The sequence below is a fragment of the Canis aureus genome, chromosome 13 (assembly GCF_053574225.1).
Source record: "Canis aureus isolate CA01 chromosome 13, VMU_Caureus_v.1.0, whole genome shotgun sequence".
Lineage (NCBI taxonomy): Eukaryota > Metazoa > Chordata > Mammalia > Carnivora > Canidae > Canis > Canis aureus.
The window spans coordinates 17140350-17157378 of NC_135623.1; the positions used below are offsets into that span (position 1 = coordinate 17140350).

The following is a 17029-nucleotide window of genomic DNA, read 5'->3' on the forward strand; positions in this document are numbered from 1 at the left end:
TAATTGGAAAAGTAACAGACACACTGGTGGTAGGTGAGGGTGTGGAGATATACATGATTAGCTTTATTTTAGGCCTCTTACAGTTTCCTGGAGCACTAGTCTTTTGTCTTATGAAAAATAACCTTGACTAAAAATAAACTATTGGGACTACATCAAAATAAAAAGCTTCTCCACAGCAAAGGAAATAATCAACAAAATTAAAAAGCAGCCTACTGAAGGGGATAAGATATTTGCAAATGACATATCCAATAAAGGGTTAGTATTCAAAATATTTAAAGAACTTAATACAACTCAACACCCCAAAACAAATTATCCAACTAAAAAATGGACTGAAGTCATGAACAGACATTTCTCCAAAGAAGACATGCAGATCACCAAGAGACACCTGAAAAGATGCTCAACATCACTCATCACAGGGAAATGCAAACGAAAACCACAATGATATATTATCTCACACCTGTCAGAATGACTAAAATCTAAAACACAAGAAACAAGTGTTGGTGAGGATGTGGAGAAAGGGAACTCTTGCACTCTTGGTGGGAATGCAAACTGCTGCAGCTAGTCTGGAAAACAGTATGAAATTCCCTCAAAAACTTAAAACTGCCATCCAGCAATTGCACTATGGGGTATTTGCCCAAAGAATACAGAAATACTAATTCGAAGGGATACATGCATCCCAATGTTTACAGCAGCATTATTTACAATAGCCAAATTATGGAAGTAACCCAAGTGTCCATCAACTGATGAATGGGTAAAGAAGAGGTTTATAACTATTTCATATATAGATGAAATATATATATATATAACTATTATATATATAATTATTATTCAGTCCTAAAAAATGAAATCTTGCCATTTGCTTTACAATATGGATGGAGCTAGAGGATATATGCTAAATGAAATAAGTCAGTCACTGAAAGACATACCATATGATTTCACTCATATGTGGAATTTTCGAAGCAAGTGAGCAAAGGAAGAAAAAGTAGACAAACCAAGAAACAGACTCTTAACAATAGAGAACAAACTGATGGTTATCAGAGGGGAGGTGGACTAGGGGGATGGGTGAAATAGGTGATGGGGATTAAGGAGTGCACTTATTATGATAAGCACTGGGTGATGTGTGGAATTGTTGAATTACCGTATTGTACACCTGAAACTAATATAACACTGTATATATTGACTATGCTGGAATTAAAATAAAAACGGCTGCCAGGACATTGGCAACTGAGTTGGTGTTACAGCCTTTGTATTACGTACTCCCTGGGCACTGTGAGCAAACCAGACATCATATCACCTTACAGGTGGTATGGAGGAGAAAACCAAGGTATATGTTGGTAATCTGGGAACTGGTGTCAGCAGAAGAGAGTTAAAAAGGGCTTTCAGTTATTACGGTCCTTTAAGAACTGTGTGGATTGTGAAAAATCCTCCAGGATTTCCCTTTGTGGAATTTGAAGATCCAACACATGCAGAAGATGCAGTGCAAGATCTGGATGGGAAGGTGATTTGTGGTTCCAGAATGAGAGTTGAATTATCAACAGGCATGCTTTGGAGATCTGATTTTGAAAATAGACCACTTGCCCAACATTCATTTGGTCCCAGTGATAAGTGTGGCAAAAAAGGACATCATGCTTATGATTGTCATCATTACAGTCAGCAGAGGGGAAGCAGGTTGCAGTCTAGATCATATTTAAGATCCAGAGGTAGGCGATACTCACACTCATGTAGCAGGAGCAGGGAGAAAGGTCAAGATCAGGATCTCCTCGACCAACAAAATCAGCTTAACACAGAGGATCTAGGGCTGGTTCTATAAAAGGATAAAGATCTCCATCAAGGTCAGGGTCAAGATCCAGGTCTGTTTCACTGCCAACAATCAGTCAAAGTCCAGATTTCTATCTACAAAAAGAAATCATTCCCCATCAGGAAGTCCATAAAGAAGTGCAAGTCCTGAAAGAGTGAAGTTTTCAAGTTCATCTTTTAGAGAAAAGTTATTTCGTTTACATTATTATAAGGGATTTGTGATGTCTAGAAAGTTTAACCTAGGAAGGTTATTTCAATCATCTAATCAAAATGGACCTGGATTATTACTCTGTAAATTCACAGCAATAAGATAATATAAATTTTTGTTGAATGTATTAACATCTTGTGGTTTGAAAATGTGGATTTTTATTTGGCATGTTTAAGATATTTCTAACTAGAATAAAGAACTATAAATTAAAACTTAATAAAAGTTTTATTTTATAAAGGGGCAGCTGGGTGGATCAGTCAGTTAAGCGTCTTTGGTTCAAGTCATGATCCTAGCGTCCTGGGATGGAACACAGCACCAGGCTGGTTCCCTGCTCAGCAGGGAGTCTGCTTCTCTCTGCCCCTGCTCATACTATCTCTCTTTCTCTCACTCACATAAATAAAATCTTAAAAAAAAAAAAAATCTAGAAAATATCAAAAGGGTCTTTTGTGAGACCTGGCCTCATTTTGTTTGCAAATGGTGGATTCTTTTTGCAGATGTGTCTTGCTGAATCAGGACTGTCTTATCCCTGCCATCGGCTTACAGTGGGCAGAAGATCTTCACCTTTGCAGACCCGGGAGCAGTCCGAAGAGGTAAGCCTGTTTGCCAAGCTTTCTGGTGAATAGAAGGCCTGTCTTCTACTACCTGCCCATTTCCTATTCTTTTTTTATCTGCCACAGCAATGAATAGATAAAGTTAATGTAGCGTGAATAAAATCTCAGTAAATTCTTGAAGGCAGAAACTTTTCATGCGAGTTTATTGCTAATGTGCTCCTTCTTGGTCTCTAAGTTTCATGTTTCAACAGACAGAATTCAGGTGGATTGATAGAAATGAATTTTACTTAGAATTGACAGGTTGACAAAAGGATTTTCTTCGTTGCCTACTCTATAGTTGAGTACATTTATTAAGACCGATCCTGAAGGTTCTTTAACTCATTGAGTTGGAGCCCAGTCTATTAGCCAGGTATTGTGCTTGATACTAAGTAACAAGGATGAATAACAATGTATTTACCAAAGTGCTCAAAGTCAAAGATGATAGACAAGTAAACTAATAATAATGGCAAAATGTAATAAGAGCAGTGATAGCACATAGAGTGCTATAGGAATAGAGAAGAGGGGGAAGATAAGATTGAACATGTTTGTGTATGGGATGTACCTGTATGTGTCTTTGTGGTCTGAACAATGTTAAAAGGCAATATCTTTTCCATGGCTACAAATAACACTTTGTGTCCAACTATGCCTTTGATTATAAGGGAGTGGGAAAGATAGCTTGGATATTATAATTTATCTGTTTAAAAAACATTTATTGAGCTCCTACTATGTGCTAAGAATAGTCATCACTGTGGCTTAAAAAGCACATGTCAAAAAGGTCATAACTAAATAGCACAGAAAAACGTTATTTATCTCAGTGTTTTTCAGGCTAAAGGATGATCCAGATATTCAAAAGGTTGGGCTAATCCAAGAAATTTTTTTCCATTTACGTTCTATACAAAATATGGTTGCGAATTTTTGTTTAAAATGTGTATTTGGGACATTCATTATGGAAACTGCTACAGGACCTCTTAGCCATCCTCTGAATATATATTTATATCACTTAAATAGGTGAAAGAAAAGTGAGACTACATAAGTCACATTCTGGTCCATGATCATCCTGTGAAAATGATAATCTGCAACTCTGGTTTTTAACATATCTTAGAAATCCACATAGAAGGAAGGGTTTTCTCCTGCTACAAATATTACTGTAAGTGTTTTCTTGGGCCTCTAAAAATGTTAATTTCCTTTAAGGAACCCACACCATTTTATTTAGCATTTTATCTCACTAATCCTCATGAAAGGAAACATGATACTGAGAGTCACTGCTTGGCAGAAATTACCAGAAATAATTTATTGAAATATTTCTTTCTAGTGCTTGGTATGTTTTTAATACTAAAGTAGGTTATGCTTCAACCCTCTTACGGATAAATCCACTATGTTAAATGGTGGCCAACTTGCTCCACCCAAAATTTTTAGCTCTTTCCTTTGAAAGATGACATATACCTGTTTCACTTCATTTTATTTCCTTCTCTCACTCTCACTATTACATGTGTTATTTGGGGGTCCTGTCAGGAAAAAAAAAAAAAAAAGAGGAAAAAAGTCAATGTCATACAATAATAAATAGTGTTTATGAGGCAGCACATTCTTTAGGTTAGTCAAAGTAGAGTGGGGTTAGTGAGGCTTTGATAAACTAAAAGAGCAACAGTCTTGGGAGCATCTTAAAATATGACTTTTGGAATGAAACCATTATTTTTCCTTCCCTGACTGTAAAAATCACCTTTTCAGGGGACTGGTGAGAAATGGACAAGGGTGACTCAGGCTTTTATGCTGTCATAAAATTATCCAACTGGAAGGGATTTTTAAAATTTTATTTCCACTCTTCTATTCCACTTCCACTATTTATCCCTCATTCATTTAAACATTTAATGTCTTCTAGGTACCTGTCATTAGGACCACAGTCTGTATGCTGAAAGACCTCACTCAAATATCCTCTCAAAATATTCCTATATTTGATTTCCTGTAACAAGGCAACCAGTTCCAATTGTTGAACAGCTATAGGTCTTGATATCGTTCATATATTAAACTGGAACATGTGTCCTTGTAGCTTCCACCCAGTGGTTCTGCTTTTTTTTTTCCAGTTTTAACCCTTCTACATGATTTCAGGTTTCAGGACAATTACCATTTTTCTATTGATTGTCTTAAGCCTCAAGTTAGGAAGAAGACTTTTGAGACCAGTAATTAAATTTAAGCTTTGAATTTTATGGCTTATAGTTATGTGTCCTCTACCTAGGGGAATTTTGGTTCTTACATCTTCCTTCTGGTCCTGCAACTACATTTTTTTTATAATTCGCCATTTTTTCTTACTTTCCCAGCCTTCCCTTACTCCCCAGCCCCCTTTTAATGATCTTTCCATATCTCAGTACCTAGCTAAATACGTTCCTCTTCTTTTTCCAGCTGCCTGGGTGGGACAGAGTAAGGACCCATGGACCCAGGCCTCTGGAGAATTGTCAACTCCTCAGTTGATAGTGGAAGAGGGGGGAGTACCCCAAGAATAAAAAAAAAAAACTTCAAATGTAATAGACACTAGTTAGTTAGTTAATAACTTCGGTTAAGGAAACATCTTTTGAATGTTCACTGTGTGCTAGTCAGATGAATATACCTGGTAATTTTATATTATATAGTGAAAAAATCGAGGCAAGTACAAGATACTACGGGAGCACAAAAGTGGAGGTTGGAGGCATAACATTCAAGAATGTTTGCAAGCAAAAGCTATATCTGCCTTATGTACCTCTGTAGCCCTAACACCTAGTGTAGTACCTGGCATATACTGGCCACAAAATAAATATTGGTGAGTAAATATTAAAAAAACAAAAAGTAGAAGAAGGGGAGGAGGAAGAGGATGAGGAACAAGTTGAGGGAGGAGGAGGGGGAAGAAAGACTAGAGGAATTTTTATCCAAATCAAATTATAAAGAATGAGGCATAGTCAACCAAATGAAGAAACATTCAAAGGAAACAACATGATCTGATGCAGTATACACAGAGATGACTGTAGGTTGGTGTTTATGCAAATAAAGTGGGAGACAAACATAAGAGATAAGATTGAAGGTGAATAGGTCTTACAGGTCAAGTTGGGAACTTGAATTCTGGGCAGCCATAGAAGGCTTGTAAGTGAGAAATGATTTTCTTTCCCCAAATACGCAGTTCAGAGAAGACAGTTTTGGCTGCTGTGTAGAGGCTAGGTGTAAGGGAAGCAGATTGGAGGCAGAGAAATCAAATATGAATCTATTGTACTAGCTCAATTAAAGGATAATGGGATGTCCAACTAGAACATCATTTGTAAAACTAGAGAAGGATATGGGTTCAAGAAGTATTTTGGAGGTAAAATCAGTAGGCCTGGTGACTGATAGGATTTGTGGGAGGAGAGAAAAGGAAGAGATAAGAATGATACCTAGGTTTTGATTTAAGTGGCAGAAAAGATTCATTCAGTTTTCATTCATTATATTCTGATTGCATGCCCCTCTATGCCTAGTACTGATCTAAGTACCAGGAATATGACTGTGAACAGAGCAAAGGATCTTATACCTAATAAAATGAAATTGAACATGGATAATTGCCAAAAATCTGTATTTCAGTTTTTAAAACTTGGTGAGACAAACTAAATGGTAATCGAGTTACTTCTGAACATTTTCATTTGAAGGCCCATTGCAGACTAACTCTGCACAAAATTGAACTTACCATATCTCCCCCCAGAAACCTATTTTCTCATCCATAGTAATGATCACTGTCAACCCAAGCCAAAAACTGCTCATTTTAATCACTGAGGGACCTGCTATTCTTTGAAACTCGCAAATGATACATTGTGATTTTTGTGACCCTTTCCTTTTGACTATTCAAATAAGGATATTTTTATGTCTTCCTTTAGAGTGGAAATTTCATGAAAGCCTGAACCATGTTTTATCTCTGTATCCCTAGCTTTTAACCTGGTGCTTTGATATAATTGGTGAAAGGAACATCTGCTTCACTTACAAGCTTGCCTTAGTGCCAAGTATATAAGGAGTCTAAATTTTGTCTCAAACAGTTTGGTTCTTCCTCCTCTAGGAAGTTTCCTCTGATTTTTCCCATTTCCTGTGCATTAAAATTAAATACTCTCCTTGAAACTTACCTGTCATGACACTTATCATTAGGTATTATAATATTATTTATATATCATATATGTGTGTATATATATAAATATTATAGAGTGCACCTTAAGAAAGTATAGACTATATCTTTCCAGGCAATGTGGCATTTACTAGGGGTTTGTAAATGTTTGTTAAATGATAATGGGAATAAATGAATACCGATAAACAGCCAAAATAGAATCATGAATTTTTTTAGCTGTTTTTCAAATTCTGAATAAATAAATTCTCTGGATTCAAAGAGTTTTAAGGCTGCCATGGCTGAACCAAGAGATTATATATTCTCATCAGCAAACACTAATGAAAAAATGATTGTTTATCTCATTTTTTAGAAAAAGCTTTCCTAACCTGTTAGATGGCTGATAAGAAAATGTGAAGAGATTGGGAGTTCCTTATACATAATTAAGTAGCTCATTCTTGCAGATACTTCAATAATTCATATTTGAAATATACTTTTTTCAACAAAATTGGCTTTTTAGATAACTCCCTGTGTAGGCTTTTTAGATAACTCCCTGTGTAGGATTTTGCTTTCTGGATCTTAAGAGACTTGGGAATTCTACACTTTATGAAGACAAAATGAATAATTGGTCACATAGGCACAGATTAAAATCACTATCCTAGTATAGTATGAAATTATTTTGTTATGGAAAGGGGCTATTATTTGATGGAAGACTGGATTAGGAGGAGTTTCAATGTGGAGGAGTAAGGTAAAAGAGTGAGAAAAAAAGATGTCTGTCTTCCAACCCTTCTTTTAACCTGATGCCTCTTGAAGGGAAAAGTGAGTGTTAGGCAAGACCAATGAAGGCTGAGATGAGAGCTTAGCTGATAGCAAACGTGACAAGGTTCATCATACTGGACTTTTGTTTCTTTCCACCAGCCTGTGAACCTGGCTAAGTATCCTACAAGAGCATATAGTGTACCTCTTAGATCCTGCACCTTACCTGTTCAAGAAACTGAGCCTCAATGTTCAGGGAACTTCATGCTCCAGATATACGCGTGCCTGAAACACAGAGGGAATTCAAGCACAGAAGTGATCCTAATAAATGTGTTGTTTTATAGAGGAGGCTCCCTTACTACTTTGAAATAAGAAGGGGCTTTTGAATTTTTAAGCTGTTAAGTTGCTGAAATTAGGAGGAGCACTGTGCCCTATAAAGCAAAACACTTAGATTAGCATCATAAGTAGAAACAAGGTGTCTGTGAGATATAGTGGTATAGTCAGAATAGCAGATAGACTGCTTAGGGCAAGGACCATTCATTTTCACTCATCCAATAAGTATTTTTTTGTTATCTTCTCTACTCAAACCAATAGGAAGACTTTCAGATAAGAGAGAAAATGTTGCAATTCTGGACATCAGTGCTTGGTTATGCCCAAAGAGGAAATGCTAAGCTGAGTCAAATGGAGTAAATATCTTGGCTTCTTCATTTGGAGCTGTTAAGACTTGCTAGATCAGTAGATTTAAAAATTGTTCCATAGTGTCCTGAGACTTTCTGAAGTACCCAACTATCAAAGAGATATGAGAAAGAAAAGGCCAAGCCCAGGAACATTAGACTCCCTCTCCCTGCATCAACTAGAGTGGCCTTACTTTTGTCTATTTTATGCACATGTCTATTGTAATTTTACATAATATTTTGCCGTGGGGCCATGGGAAAGCGGTAACCCTGTGAAAAGAAATTTGAAAACCATTGATAAGAAGATCTTTAAAATCCCTTCTAGTTTAAAAATCTATGATTTTATGACTAGCCAACCTCTAACATCCCTTTAGCCAAGTTTTAGGAGTCTTTGATTCTAAGTTTCTCTCTCTCTCTTTTTTTTTTTTTTTTTTTCTAAGTTTCTCTTAATGCTTTTCTGGCAAATATTTATCTCTAAGGTAGGCTCTTCTTCATAGGCCAGAATCAAATAGTTTCCCCATTTTCGTAGCTTAAGTACATAATGCTGTATTTTAAAAGATAGAAATGTCATTTATTAAACAGTCTTTATGTATTGAACATAGTACAGATAGGCTTTTAGCCAGATATCTTGCTGAGACCCCCTTTTCATCCAAGACATAAATATTTGTCAGTATTCACAGTTTGGATGTTTTAGATCTCAGTATTTTTGAAATTCCATTCTTACCTAGAGATTAGCAGCTTAGTTCATATTTTGAAGTTGGTGTTTTTAATTGTAATACTTTAAATCTCAACTGATGTTGCTGAAAACAAAATAAACAGAATATGTTTTGTTATTGTTTTTCAAGATTTTATTTATTTATTCATGAGAGACACACAGAGAGAGGCAGAGAGAGAGGCAGAGACAAGAGAAGCAGGCTCCATGCAAGGAGCCCAATATGGGACTCGATCCCGGGACCGCCCTGAGCCAAAGGCAGATGCTCAACCACTGAGCCACCCAGGCATCCCTAAACAGAACATGTTTATCAGTGCCCAGCATGTAGTAAATTCTCAACAAATATTTATTGAATAGAAGCACATCTCATATTTAATAGCCTGCACTTTACAAAGAGCTTTTTATATAGTATATTTCATATTATCTCCAATAACACTCAGAATAGTGTACCATATTCCACTAATGAAAAATTTGAGAACGCTTGCAGTAAGGATGTGGCAAGTTTGAAATAGAGATTACTGTGAGCTTTTTAAAAGACTCTTATAGCTTGCTTTGTCTTTGACCTCTCTGATTATAACCATCTCCACATTTATGAGCACTTAATTGTACACTATTTCTGGGGATAAAACAGACAAAAATCGCTGTCTTCATTGAGTTTGTAAGCATTCTTCATTTTCCTTCAGGTTCCAACCTGGTTTAGGGTTATCACAGCAAGTTTAGAAATATACATAAGCCTTAATTTCTTTTTTTTTTTTAAGATTTTTTAAAATTTATTTATTCATGAGAGATACAGAGAGAGAGAGAGAGAGAGAGAAGCAGAGACACAGGCAGAGGGAGAAGCAGGCTCCATGCAGGGAGCCTGATGTGGAACTCGATCCTGGGTCTCCAGGATCATGCCCTGGGCCGAAGGCAGGTGCTAAACCGCTGAGGCACCCAGCGATCCCCATACATAGCCTTAAAATGAAAAATTTACTCTAGCAAATGGATTCTTATTTAATAAAATTATTATAATACTTATATCCCGTTGTGATTACATAACTTATATTTTGGAATTTGATTTCCTAAAGTCAATATAAAACTAATCAGGACTTTTCTTAAATAGCAAAGCACCGATGTTCATATGGTTAGTGATAGCGATGGAGATGATTTTGAAGATGCTTCCGAATTTGGAGTGGATGATGGAGATGTATTCGGCATGGCATCTTCTGCCCTGAGAAAATCTCCAATGAGTGAGTATTAATAGCTCTTTGGGTCTAGCACTATAATTCTACTTCCTACTGCAGAAACTTATGAAGAACAATGAACTTAAAAATCTCTTATTGACTTTCCAGGTTTGAAGAGAGAAAATATAACAAGTAGACACATTATTCATTAGAACCACAGCCTCTTTAGTTTTGGTTTTATTAAGCTCGACAATTCCCAATGCTTATGTAAAATTCATTAAAAATGCAAGGGAATGAGTAACTTATGTTTCACATATGTAATTATTATGAGTTTCTTTACTTTAAACCTTGAGGTGGGTAACAAATAACTATATCTTCTATGACTGTACTTGTTTCCCCACATCTTAGTGGAGATATCAGTTTTAAGAATAATATCATTTTTCCATTCACTGGTCCCACCTTTGGAAGGAAAAAAAGGGTAAACTAAATGTGCCATCCCCTTCTTTTTAACTTTACATGATATATAATCACAAGTGATACTATATGCAAAATTACCATTAAAATAAATCCTTAAATGGCTCATTTACTCAGTGAAATCAGGGAATTCCCTTGGGCACAAACAGATGTGATATTTACTTAAAATTGACCATCTTCCTTATAAATAAGATTGTTAAAAGAATTTGAGATCCTTTCTTATATAATTTAATCACAAGATGTCATTTTAAGAAAACACTGGAATCCTAATTGATTACTGACACATTTGAAATGCTTAGCCGGATTGTGTCAGTTGGCTTTCCAAAATTTATGAGCTTGGAATTTTTTCAAGGTTCCTTTTTAAGGTTTTATGTGATCTTCTAATGTATGTCAAGTTAAAATGTCTCCTCAAATATATCACAGAAGTTAAAATTTAATTTTATTTTCTCTTTATTGATTAAATATATTTCTTATATGTGGGATTAGATGTTATGTGGTTTGTTTTTTGTGTCTATTTGTTTTGTTTTTTTTGTTTTTGTTTTTTCTTTTGTTTGTTTTTTAGTGCCAGAAAACGCAGAAAATGAAGGAGATGCCTTATTACAATTTACAGCAGAGTTTTCTTCAAGGTAGGGTTAGGACATTAACTACATAAAACTGATGTTTTTTAATGCTACTGTAATTTTTATGGGGCAATTTTAATTATAGATTGTCTTTAATTTCTCTGTAAAGTATTCAAAGGATACATTTATCAGTTTATATAGTCCTGGTAGTTTAACACATATTATTCAATGTGGATAACTAGTAAGCCATTTATGCCACTTCAGAGATGTATTCATCTTATCTCTATATCTTTATAGAAATAAAATAAATGGATACTAATTAATATATTAATAATATATATCAATATATAATTTATGAGTCCCTATATTCCCAAAGGGACTAGGTTATAAGATGCTAATTTTTGGTATATCCTAGGATAAGTAAAATATCCTTTAAAATATTAAATATAAAAATAATTTTAAAATTTTAAATGTAAGTGAATTTTTTCTTTTAATTTTTGTTTTTGAACTGTTATTCTTAAGAGTCTAATTGAAATGTTTTATATGCATTAGAGATTCTTATAAGGTGTTTAAGTAAAGAAGATTTAAATTTTTAACCCTAAATTTTTGTTTTGTAAATGATATTTCTCTTTAGTTCTGGTTTCCAATGTAATATAATTTGGAAACTTTGCAAAAGATATAAGTTTTTCCCTCTCTGTTAGACTTCCAGAATAAATAAACTAATAAAATGAAAAGTTAAGTTTACTGTAAGGAAAATCTTAGGAAAGTAGATAACCAGGAATTCCTACTTATAAATGGCATGGTGTTTTGTAGCACTTATTAATAAGTCCATTTGCTAGATGTTCTTAAAATTACAATATTCTAACATTATCAATATAGGCCAAGAAGAACTCTATGAACTAATGAAGCTCATTCCCAAACCTTTAAAAGAATGTTTGATGTTTGGTTTATACTTAAGAGACATTAGTCCCAACATTTACTTAAAAGATGCTAATTAGACTTGTGAAACTTTGAGGCAATTTGAAATGTATTTAAATTAATAGACATAATTTTTCCTATAGATATGGTGACTGCCATCCTGTATTTTTTATTGGCTCATTAGAAGCTGCTTTTCAAGAGGCCTTCTATGTGAAAGCCAGAGATGTAAGTGCAGTTTTATCTTTTCTGATTAAAAAGTGCATCCCATAGGTTTACCACCAGGCCTTAGGCAATGCTTAATGTTTTCTCGTTTTTTCAGATTGAAGACTTGATTTTGTTTGTGGTTCATCTACCAGCCTAATCTTCACCAAGATGCCCATTTCAGAGGAGCAATAGGGTGTTGCTGGCTCTTATAGATGGCCCTGTCAGACTCTGAAACAGGAGTTTTTTATAGGGGAACAAAAAGTAGACATGCTTAGAAGGGACTAGGCTACATGAGTATGTTCTTTTCAGTTACCTGATTGACAGGGTCTTGGTAAAGGATTTGTCTTTCAGTCTTTTCCCAAAATGATTCCAGCTAATAGGATATATTTAATAACTGCAATATTTTTATCTCAAAAGTCACTTTCAACAGCAAAAATATAGAAATGGGCATTGTGATCTTGAAGTCAAATAGATTGGCATTTATAGCAAGAATTCAGAAGGTCCATTTTCACCAAGAAGATTCTAAGTAATCACTTTGTTTATATGTTGACCCAGTAGTAGAGACCTTAATAATCTGGCTCCTACCTTATCTGCACAGTTTTAGCTCTTCCCATTCCCTATTTTACACTTAATAAATCTAGCAATGATGTTCCATTTGTGTTTCCCCATAATCTTACTCTTTGTTCATGCTTCTCTGCTATAAGGAATGCCTTCATTCTGCCCTTTACCTGGTTACCTTCTACTCTTCCTCTGAAACTTAACTATCCCTGACTCTCCCACTATCCTCACTATTGTGCCTACCCCTTAGTACTTTTAATAATACCCTCTGCTTGTCTTACTGTTACATATAACATATTGCTTATCATTTTCTATTCTCTATATACAAGTCTTCTGAAGAGATTTGATTTTCTTTTTGGCAGTGACTGTGTACCTTACATCCCTATACATACTAAATACTCTAATGAATAAAGGATAAAAGAGTGGGAAGGAAGAAATAGTGTGTAGATGAAGTAAGTAGAGGGAAAGTTATTTGAATTGAAGAGGGCAAGGAATTTTGAGAATAAAATGCAAGGATGCCTCTGAAATTTCTAGTTTCCAGTTTATCTTAAACTCTGGCATAAAGAAAATTTGATTTTAAGCAAATTTTAAAAATTGACAATAATCAGTGATCAAACTTAGAGCAATAATAACAGTTTAATAAAGTGAAATAAGAAACACAAATAGTTTTTTACCACAAGAATAGTGGAATTGCCCATTACAAATGCTGTGCTAATCTATTTTTTAATTATTAAATTTATATAAAATGGATGTTATTTTTGAATAAGTATTTACAATAATATATGTTTATAGTTTCCAAAATGCAGGTTTATGGAAAATACTGAAAAGCAAAAAGAAAATATTCTAACACAGATTAACAATTAAAAGTATGATACATACTCATTCTTTCCATATTTTTAAATGTATTTGATGAATGTTTCTATGTATATTTAATATTACTGAGTCATGTTATAAACCTGTTAAGATAGTTTATTTTCATCTTTTAATATCACATGGTCATTTGCTTAATTATATTTTATAATATTTAACCTTGTAGTAAAACAATTTTCAATACAGGAAAAGTAAAAAGAATATTACAATAAACACCTAAATCCCATATCCCTAGATTAAATAACTAATAACTTTGCCATATTTGCTTCTTCTATTTGCAGGCATCCCAAAGTTTTAATGGAGATAAAAGCCTTAACTTAAAAGTTTAACTGCCACACATTTATAAAAGAGTAGCATTTGAAATGTGATTATTTACATTTTTTACCCTTACTTAGGTTTGTGATTTTGATGAATTAGTTTTTTATGACAAATTTTTGTTTTAGTTCTTCTCTAACTGAAAATGGCACACATTGACAGGAACAGAAAATAAATATAAAATCTATCATTTGAAATATATAAAAATAAATATAAAAAAAGTTTCTCGTGATTTTTTAAAGTTTGTAGCAGTTAAATTTTTGAAATGATTAAAACTTAAAACTGCATGAAAATATCTAGAATATCTTTTTATATTCAATATTTTTGTTAAATTACATATCATACACCTAAAAACATCTATTTGTAACAAAACATCACATGTAACAAAATTAACAGTAATTCTCTAATATCATCTAATATCCAGTACATATTCAGCTGTCATATTGACATATTCATATACCAGCTGTCTCCAAAATGTCTTTTTAACTATTTTTTTGAAACCACAGTCTACTCAAGGATCACAAATTATATTTGGCTGTTAGATTTTTTTTTTTTTTTTTTAGGATTTATTTATTTTGAGAGAAAGAGTGTGTGAGAGAGCATGTTGGAGGGAGGGGCAGAGGGAGAGAGAGAATCTCAAGAAGACTTTGGGGGAAGAGCCCATTGTGGGGCTCAGTCTCACAACCCTGAGATCATGACCTGAGCCAAAATCAAGAGTCTGACCCTTAACCGACTGATCCACTCAGGCACCATGTGATGGTTAGATTTCTTAAATCCCTTTTAAACAAGCACCCATCCTCCCTGCCTTCCCGCGCCCCCATAACATTTGCTTTGTGAAGAAATAATCTAGATGGCTATTTTATACTGTTCTAAATTCTGGATCTGTATAATTGCTTCCTTGTGGTATTATTTAACTTCTTCTTCTATCTCTGTATTTCCTGAGAAGTGGATAGTAGGTCTAAAAGCTTTATTATATTCAGGTCAAAATTCTTTTGTAAGACTGCTTTGTAAGTAATACTGGCTACTTCATTAAAACAGGACTCTAATGGTTATAGAATCTCTCCTTGTATGACCATGCTACGATATTTAAACAATCCTCTATTTGACATAAATATAGTTGAAAGTAGTTGAAGTAATTGGAAAATGTTAGGGACTTTGTGACTTAAACTATAGCTCCCAAATAGGAATAGATATCTTTTATTTTTTATTATTTTTTCTTTTTAATTTTTATTTATTTATGATAGTCACACAGAGAGAGAGAGAGGCAGAGACACAGGCAGAGGGAGAAGCAGGCCCCATGCACCGGGAGCCCGACGTGGGATTCGATCCCGGGTCTCCAGGATCGCTCCCTGGGCCAAAGGCAGGCGCCAAACTGCTGCGCCACCCAGGGATCCCCATAGATATCTTTTAAATCCCATTTAAAAAGCTACCGTAAGATATATTATGTATACCTTAAATATTATAACTTTAAATGAAGAAACTTGTGTAAATATACAGTATATAATAGACAAAAGAACTTTTACTGTGTTATATAATAAATTGGCATTTGATGATCCCCAGAGGAGAATAAATTCCTGCTTATTTAACTTGTAGATATTTCTAATGAAACGGTTGTTTGCCTTTGATGAGGGTCTGAGTATTTTAACAAATGAAAGTCATTGGTTCATGTAATTAAATGTTTTGCTTCATGTTAGATTTGTACCGAAATCCATTGACCTCTTTGGACTCCTAAATTGTTTTTATCTTTTTCCCCTTGTCCAAGACTTTTTTTTTCATTTCTCTTTACAAGTCAAAGAACAACAGTTCATGCATTATTTACATTACTGTAAACTTAAGTAAAACTTATCCAGATGGTGGATAAATTATTCAGAATTAAATCTAAGCAGTTACATTTATTATGACCATCAGCCAAGATACATACATATATGTTCTTTACATACTTATATTTATATATGTCCATTTATATATATATATATATATATGTCCTTATATATTTGTGTGTGCCCTTTTAATTAGAACTATGTATGCATAGAAATAGTACTACTACTACAGATCTGTATGGTGCTGTATGGTTTATAGAGCATTTTTCCTATATGTATCTCATTTGAACTTAGGGACATATAATACCAATATTCCCATTGTATAGATGGGAAGCTCAGAAACACAACACAACTTAACCAAAAGCACATCAGTAGTAAGTACTAGAGTCCAAATAAGAGCCCAACTCTAACACAAGTAAGTATGATTTACATTGTATCACTATATTTCAGTTTTCAACAGTAACTACTATACTGCAGGATTCAGTTATGGAAAAGAAGTTTCATTTCTCCTTTTCAGATTTCACATTAGAGAGTTAAAGCAAATCTTTTTCAATATTATTTTTTAAAACTTGTGAGTGAATCATTTTTAAGAAAACAGTTTGCTGTTGTTCACATATTTGAAAAGCAAGTGTGACCAATACTGTGGCATTCTGACTAAATTTCTTTCATCTTAAATATCACATGTTTAATTTAAACTGTGGGAGGCACATTAATTTTACCAGGGCAACAGATGAGCCTCAAGCACCAGCATTCTTCACTTGAAGTGAGAAATTGAGTTCCAAGAGTAAATAAAAACAAGATTGAAGGTTTAAATCCTCTGCTAGGCTTTTTGAACTTATATACTCATTAAATGTTTATTGGAGTGGTGGGATTACAAAGGATTTGGGGAGCTTCATCAACTGGTATATAGTTAATCACTAAGTAAAACACTACATTTGATAAAGTGTTTCTCACGATGCCACATTCAATCCATCTTAATGAAAACTGCTTCAAACTGATTTTGTTTGAGAGCACTTGGTGATGAGAGTGCCCATAGTTCTTTCTTCCTTTTTCATGAGGAATTTAAAACACTGTCCAAAGCAGAGCTCCAACTTCAATAAAACAGGTATTCTAAGGTCTTGTGTTTAAGTGTATTGTGACAGAGTTTTGACTTCTGGCAACTGGTCCATCAGTTTTATGTCTCCTCTCATGTTCACTCAGTTGAGGGCTGTAAATATTTATCAACAATTGCTAAGGACCTGCAATAATAGAGCTTCCTTGCCCTTGAGATGCTCATAGTCTAATGGGGAAAGATAAAGCAACAGATTCATATAGTATACTATGCTGTAGAAG

The 17029-nt window shown here is 34.2% G+C and overlaps 1 protein-coding gene and 1 pseudogene across 3 annotated transcripts in view; both read left to right on the forward strand.

The window, feature by feature from the left end:
- Nucleotides 1–17029, forward strand: part of FAF1 (Fas associated factor 1) — a 459658-nt gene that overhangs the window by 311515 nt on the left and 131114 nt on the right. For all 3 annotated transcript variants that reach the window (XM_077844988.1, XM_077844990.1, XM_077844991.1), the window contains 4 exons: nucleotides 2500–2595; nucleotides 9918–10044; nucleotides 11015–11078; nucleotides 12074–12155. In XM_077844988.1, coding sequence (XP_077701114.1) covers nucleotides 2500–2595; nucleotides 9918–10044; nucleotides 11015–11078; nucleotides 12074–12155 — 369 coding nt within the window. The remainder of the gene's footprint in view (nucleotides 1–2499; nucleotides 2596–9917; nucleotides 10045–11014; nucleotides 11079–12073; nucleotides 12156–17029) is intronic.
- Nucleotides 560–2111, forward strand: LOC144282687 (uncharacterized; annotated as a pseudogene).